Below are 7,500 nucleotides of genomic sequence, written 5' to 3' on the forward strand. Positions count from 1 at the left end.
ACTAGCACCTTTTTCCGTCCATTTTTTTGACAATTTTCTGAAATTTTGTCCATTTTTAGAGCGAATTGTCGGTTTTCCAGTCAGACGATGATGATCGTATCTGTCTGAAAACCTTTCCGTCAACTTTTTTCAGCCCAGTATAGTCAAATCAAGAGCTATATTCGAGAATGTTTGTAGTCATGTTAAATAAAATTGACAAAAAAATTACAGAAAAAGTGCTAGTATGACAGCCATGCACATAGTTAGGGAGACTGGTTAGTTGGTAGACGAATACGTTGATGTTGGTAGGGATAGGTAAAGAGATGGTTAGATTTACTTATTATTTTCATTCGTTGTTATTAATGAAGTGAATGACGATAGTTTGATAACCACGACAGTAATCAAGACGACAATAATGGAATGACATCACCAATAAGAAAAAACATTTCATAAGCGACAGCGATAATTATGAAAGATAATAATTAGAGAGAGAGAGAGACAGACAGACAGACAGAGAGAGAGACAGACAGACAGACAGACAGAGAGACAGACAGACAGACAGACAGAGAGATAGCTGTATTATACTGTCATTATTAGTGACCAGTAGCTGTACGATCGTGATAAAAACAATTTAAAAAAATCTCACATAAAGGCATTAAATACAACACGAACGATATCGACGAAAAGATAAATATTCTGCAGTCATTAGCAAGTCATAAAAAATCACCAACATCCTCTATTCTTCTCTGTAATCAAAGAAGCCCGGTCACAACCCAGCGCAATTACCGAGCTGAACATCACGAAAGGTTCAGTGACGTCTGCTGCCCCCTCCCTCCTCCACTCTCCTCCCCTTTCTCCCTCTTCCCCTCCTCTCCCTCCCTTTTCTCCCCCTTTCTGTCTCACCTCCTTCCTTCTTCACTCTCCCTTCCCCTCCTCCCTTTTCTCCCACTTTCTCCCTCACCTCCTTCCCTCTTTACTCCCCCTTCCCCTCCTCTCCCTCCCTCCTCCCTTTTCTACCCCTTTCCCCCTCACCTCCTTCCTTCTTCACTCCCCCTTCCCCTCCTCTCCCTCCCTCCTCCCTTTTCTCCCCCTTTCTCCCTCACCTCCTTCCTCCTTCACTCCCCCCTCCCCTCCTCTCCCTCCCTCCTCCCTTTTCTCCCCCTTTCTCCCTCACCTCCTTCCCTCTTCACTCCCCCTTCCCCTCCTCTCCCTCCCTCCTCCCTTTTCTCCCCCTTTCTCCCTCACCTCCTTCCCTCTTCACTCCCCCTTCCCCTCCTCTCCCTCCCTCCTCCCTTTTCTCCCCCTTTCCCCCTCACCTCCTTCCTCCTTCACTCCCCCCTCCCATCCTCTCCCTCCCTCCTCCCTTTTCTCCCCCTTTCTCCCTCACCTCCTTCCTCCTTCACACACCCCTCCCCTCCTCTCCCTCCCTCCTCCCTTTTCTCCCCCTTTCTCCCTCACCTCCTTCCTCTTTCACTCCCCCTTCCCCTCCTCTCCCTCCCTCCTCCCTTTTCTCCCCCTTTCTCCCTCACCTCCTTCCTTCTTCACTCCCCCTTCCCCTCCTCTCCCTCCCTCCTCCCTTTTCTCCCCCTTTCTCCCTCACCTCCTTCCTTCTTCACTCCCCCTTCCCCTCCTCTCCCTCCTCCCTTTCTCCCCCTTTCTCCCTCACCTCCTTCCTTCTTCACTCCCCCTTCCCCTCCTCTCCCTCCCTCCTCCCCTTTCTCCCCCTTTCTCCCTCAACTCCTTCCTCCTTCACTCCCCCCTTCCCCTCCTCTCCCTCCCTCCTCCCTTTTCTCCCCCTTTCTCCCTCACCTCCTTCCTCCTTCACTCTCCCTTCCCCTCCTCTCCCACCCTCCTCCCTTTTCTCCCCCTTTCTCCCTCACCTCCTTCCTCCTTCACTCCCCCCTCCCTCATCCACCTTGTTTGCCCGAGGAAAAGGGTGTCACGAAATCGGATTTCCGTAGGACTTTCGCTGGCATAAAAATAGGTTAGTCAGCTGAAGGAGTCACGCACGAACACCTGTTGGTTTTGGTGCGGTTGAGTATCTAATTAAGGCTTTGCAAGGTGGATGTACCTACGCCAGTGTTTGTGTGTGTGTGTTTGTGTGTGTGAGTGAGTGAGTGAGTGAGTGAGTGAGTGAGTGATTGAGTGAGTGTGTGTGTGTGTGTATGTGTGTGTGTGTGTTCCTGCCTACGTGCGTGCGTGCATTTTTTTTTTTTTTTTTTTTTTTTTTTTTCTATATAAACACCTATACCCAACACCAAAGTTACATGCAAACCTCCCTACCCCATAACCCCCCCCCCCCCAACACACACACACACAAAAAAAAGAAGAAAAAAAAAAAAAAAACTGTAAAAACACACCGAAACAACCACCACTAACAAACCTTATAACCCAGGGGTCCCTGCCCACCCTTATACACCACAATGCCTTCAAGCACGATATACAAGCGTCCCGGACTCGCTGCATAGGCCTTGTTAGCCTCGTCGCTGAGCCTATCCACCAGCACTGGACAGGACTGCGGCTGCTGGTCCAACATCAGCTGGGCGGCTTTGTAACGTTCTTCCAGCGTCCTGCAGGAGAGAGGGGGGGCGGGGTTAATGGTGGGGTTATCTGTGGGGGTTTTGTTCGTTTTCGCTAAAGAAGGGAATGGCGAGAGGGTTGATAACCAGGGTTGATGGTAGGAGGTGTGAGTGAATGGTGGGGTATTTGTGAGGGGATTTTCGGGGGGGGGGGGGGGTTATGTGGTGGGCGGGGTTGGAGTTTTGTAGTTTCTGCGAAAATAACGTGAATGTTGAGAGTCTGCGAGAGTGATGATCATGATGATAATGGCAGCCTTGATGGAATAGAATCAATCATAATAAAAACCTAACCTAGTCTAATCTAATCTAACTTAACCTAACATACCAAACCCAACCTAACCTAGCCTAAATCAACTTAACCTAACCTAATCTAACTTACCCTAACTTACCCTAAACTACTAACCAAACAAACAAAACCTAAACAAACCTAACCTAAGCCTAACATAACATAACATAAACTAGCCAAACCTGACCTAATCTAACCTAACCTAACATCGAACATATTAAAAACCTAACCTAAGCCTAACCTAACTAAATATAAACTAGAATAACCTAACCTAATTTAACCTAACCTAACCTAACATCAACCATAATAAAACGTAACTTAACTTAACCTAATCTAACATCAATCATAATAAAAACCTAATCTAAGCCTAGTCTAACCTAACCTGAGAGAGAGAGAGAGAGAGAGAGAGAGAGAGAGAGAGAGAGAGAGAGAGAGAGAGAGAGAGAGAGAGACAGACAGACAGACAGACAGACAGACAGACAGACAGACAGACAGAGACAGAGACAGAGACAGAGACAGAGACAGAGACAGAGACAGAGACAGAGACAGAAACAGAGATAGAGACAGAGAGACAGAGAGACAGAGGGAGACAGACACACAGACAGACACAAAAGAAAAATAAGCGAGGGAAACTTTAACTAACGAATGCCTCGTCCAAAGATACGCCTAAACTACCCATTGGCTACAAAACACATACATTGTCGAAGCGGTGACTTGAATAATCTTTCTTTCTTTCTCTCTTTCTTTTTAGCATCATAATACTAGAAATAATAATAGAAAAACACATAATAATAGAAAAACACACTACCGTGTTGATACTATGGTAGAAAAATCCACAATGTACAAACTAGATTTATTGAAGAAAGTGAGACACTTTCTCACTTTCTTCAATAAGTCTAGTTTGTATATTGTGGGTTTTTCTACCATCATAATACATATAACCATCAAAAGCAGGCAATAACCAACCACCCAATAATACAACCAACTTCACACAATGCACACACCCCAACCCGCACAAAACAACCACCGCAGACAGACAGACAGACACCCAATCAATTCTCCGACGACACCTACTTATGCTTCGGAATCTGCAAGTTGTCTTTGAGAAAATATCCGTCGATGGGGTGTGCCTCCGCGGTGTACACGAGGGCGAAGTCTGCCAGCTCGGAGTAGTCCTCAGTCATCTGCGGAGAGAGAGGGAGGATGTAGAATGAGAGAGGGAGAGACGGTGGGAGGGAGGGAGGGAGGGTGGGAGGGAGGGGAGGGAAGAAGGGAGAGAGGAGGAGAGATGGAGGGAGGGAGGGAGGGAGAGAGAAGGAAAGATGGTGGGAGGGAGGGGGTGGCAGAGATGAGGAGATGGTGGGAGAAAGGGAGGAAAAGGAGGGTGAGAGAGAGGAGAGATGATTGGGAGGAGAAAGGAGGAAAGGGGGTGGCAGAGAGAGGAGAGGCGGTGGAGGGAGGAGGAGGAAAGATGGTGGGAGGGAGGGAGGGGGTGGGAGGAGAGGAGATGGTGGGAGAAGGGAGGAAGGAGGTGGGAGAGAGGAAAGATGGTGGGAGGGAGGGAGGGAGGGAAGAAGATAGATGAGGAGGGAGGGAGGGTGGGAAGGAGAGGAGAGGTATAGCAGGTGAGAGGGAGGGAGGGTGGGAGAGAGGAGGAGATGGTGGAGAGGAGGGAGGAGAGAGGAGAGACGGTAGGAGGAGGAGGGAGGGTGGGCGATAGGAGAGATGGTGAGAGGGAGGGAGAGGGGAGAGATAGTGGGAGGAAGAGGAGATAGTGAGAGGGAAGAAAGGAAAGAGAGGAGAGATAGTGGGAGGTGGAAGACAGGAGGGATGAGAGATGGTGGGAGGGAGAGTGGGAGAGAGGAGAGATGGTAGGAGGGAGGAGAGGAAAGGAGGAGAGAGGAGAGACGGTGGGAGAAGGGAGGAAGAGACGAGAGATGAAGTGGGAGGGAGGGAGAGGAAGGGAGAGATGGTGGTGGGAGAGATAGGGAGGGAGAGAGGTAGGTAAGGAGGGAGAGAGGAGAGGCGAGTGGGAGTAAGAGATGAGAGATGGTGGAAGGAGGGAGGAAAGATGGAAAATGGAGAATGAGAGGGAGAGGGAATGGAGGAGAGGGAGAGGGGGATAGGTGGGTGAGTGGGAGGGAGGAGAGGGGGAAGGAATGGTTAAAGAGGGAGAGAGGAGAGGGAAGGGATAGAGGAATGAAAAGAAAGACAGAGATGGTAGGGAAGACAGTGAGACGGAGAGATAGGCATTTGATGAATAAAAAAAAGGACTACATAGAAAGTGAAAAAATAAACATGAATATTTTTTTAAGTCCCTTCTTACTCTAGCGTTCTCTCCTCTCCCTCCCTCCCTCCCCTATCCTCCTCACCTCCCTTTCTCCCTACCCCCCTCCCCTCCCTCTAAACTTTTTTTCCTCATCCTTTCCTCCCTTCTTTCCCCTCCCCCTTTTCCTCCCTCTCCCACCTTCCTCCTCCCTCTCCCACCTTCCTCCTCCACCTCCCCTCTTCCTCCTCTCCTTCCCTCCCTCCCCTTCCCCCTTCCCCCTCCCACCCTCCCACCCTCCACCTCACCCTCACCTCATGGAACCGCTCCAAGCTGGCCATGAACGTAGGTCACGTGCATGACCCGAAATTCATGACGAAAGGTCGCGAGGGAGAGGCGCTGTCCAGGAGTCCACACACGTTCCTTCCTTCGAGTTTCAAAACCGAAGGATCTGGTGCTATCCTATCCAGCTCGGCCTGAATCCTAGCCTCCCGTAGCGCGCTGGAAGAAGCAGGAAGGAAGGGTTAGGTCCGGGTTCTGTTCCGGAGGTTATAGGACGCGACGGGGAGGGCGTTTGTTTACGTTTTGGATCATGGGCTATTTCAGGTTTACGGCGAGGAGTTTTGTATATAATATGCGTATTCTTTTTTTTTTCTGTTTACATTTTTTACTTATTATTGATAATTTCATTTTCATGCATTATTTTCTTGCGAGTAATTTCACTACTTACATTTACTTATAATTTACTCCTCCTCAAGTCGTGAAATCTAAGCATTATAGTTATGCCACTATATTTTTCCAACACACGTAGTAGGAATAGCCAACAAATCCTCACTTAGAAAATAGCTATTCTGATCCAAAAGAGCTAATAATAAGAATAGAAAAATAAATAAAGTGATTCAAAATAGATAATGATAATGATAATAATAATAATAATGATAATAATAGTAATAATGATAATAATAATAATAATGATAATGATATTATTAATAATGTAATAATAATATTAATAATAATAATAATAATAATAATAATAATAATAATAATAATGATAATAATAATTATGATAATGATAATAATAATAATGATAACGTTAATAATAATGATAATAATAATAATAAAACCATCACTATCTATCTCCCACGCGCTCTGATGCCTCCCAGCACAGGTAGTGGGCGAGAGAGGAAGGCGGAGCCAAAGGGGCGTGGTCTAAAGAGCGGCATTAGGAGAGGCACTCGCTATGGCTCTCCAGGAAGCCCAGTGCCTCCCTAGCACGTACAAGCACGTCCACCCCCCCCCCCCCCCCCCCCGCCTCCGCCATGCATAAATCAGGCGTTTATCGGACACGCGCCAGAATCCCTCGGCATGGGCGCCCGTTATTCATTCTAAGAGGCTCGGCACGCACGCCCTCTTCCGGTTAGCTCGTGGGCGGGGGAGGGGAGGGGCGGGGAAGGGGTTGGGGAGGAGGGGAAAGGGAGAGGAGGGGGAAGGGGTTGGGGAGAAGGGGAGGGAGAGGAGGGAAGGGAGTGGGAGAAGGAGAGGGAGAGAAGTGGAAGGAAGGGGGAGGGAGAGAGGAAGAAAGGAGGGGGACAGGGGAGGGGAAAGGGTGGAGGAGAAAAGGGGGAGGGGAAGAGGAGAGGAGAGGGAGAAGGGAGGTAGATACGGAGGGGAAAGGGGGTGGGGGAAAGGGGAGGGAGAGGAGGGGAAAGGGTGGAGGGAAGGGGGAGGGAGAGGAGGGGGAAAGGGTGGAGGAAGGGGGGAGGGAGAGGTGGGAAAGGGGGTGGGGGAAGGGGGAGCTAGAGTGGAGGGAAAGGGGTGGGGGAAGGGAGAGGGAGAGGAGGAAGGGGGGAGAGAGGAGTGGAAGGGAGGGAGAGGAGGAAGGGGAGGGGGAGGGGGAGGGAGAGGAGAAAAAGGGGCGGGGGAAGGGGGAGAGAAAAGGGGTATATACGGAAGACGGGAATTAGGAAAAGGGAAGTAAAAGGATACGCGAGAAAGAGATAAAATAGTGAAAAAAAAGGAAGAATCGAAAACGCCAATCAAGGACACTATAAATAAAAGAAAGAGGAGAAGACGTGAGCAAAAAGAAAGAGAATAAACCAAATCTGGAGGAAATCGAAGAATGAAGTATGCCGAGACATGTATGAATGACAGCATTAAGAAAAGCGATGAAGTGAGGGACTTGTTCTTCTGCAATATGCAAGATCCGGTCATGTTATATCACGCGTTCTCTCCTCTCCTCTTCTCCTCTTCCTAATTCGCGACCGATCTCTGCTTCTCTCATTGTCCTCAATCGAGTACTTTTACATATTTTTTTCACGTTCTATTGTCCTATTTATCTATAGCTGTCTAGCACATTTTTTATCTTGTCATTATTACTTACTTATCTATAG

At 48.4% G+C, this 7,500-nt stretch overlaps 1 protein-coding gene across 2 annotated transcripts in view; it reads right to left on the reverse strand.

The window, feature by feature from the left end:
- Positions 1-7,500, reverse strand: part of LOC113807379 (thyroxine 5-deiodinase-like) — a 25,951-nt gene that overhangs the window by 583 nt on the left and 17,868 nt on the right. The window contains exons 1-3 of one of the 2 annotated variants that reach the window (XM_070131630.1): positions 5,425-5,591; positions 3,919-4,028; positions 2,363-2,549 (exon numbers count right to left, since the gene is read on the reverse strand). In XM_070131630.1, coding sequence (XP_069987731.1) covers positions 2,363-2,549; positions 3,919-4,028; positions 5,425-5,451 — 324 coding nt within the window. In that variant the 5' untranslated portion in view covers positions 5,452-5,591. Of the gene's footprint in view, positions 1-2,362; positions 2,550-3,918; positions 4,029-5,424; positions 5,612-7,500 lie in introns of those variants that run through there. The other variant, XM_027358615.2, reaches the window with a different exon arrangement.

Source organism: Penaeus vannamei, chromosome 16 (genome assembly GCF_042767895.1).
Source record: "Penaeus vannamei isolate JL-2024 chromosome 16, ASM4276789v1, whole genome shotgun sequence".
NCBI lineage: Eukaryota > Metazoa > Arthropoda > Malacostraca > Decapoda > Penaeidae > Penaeus > Penaeus vannamei.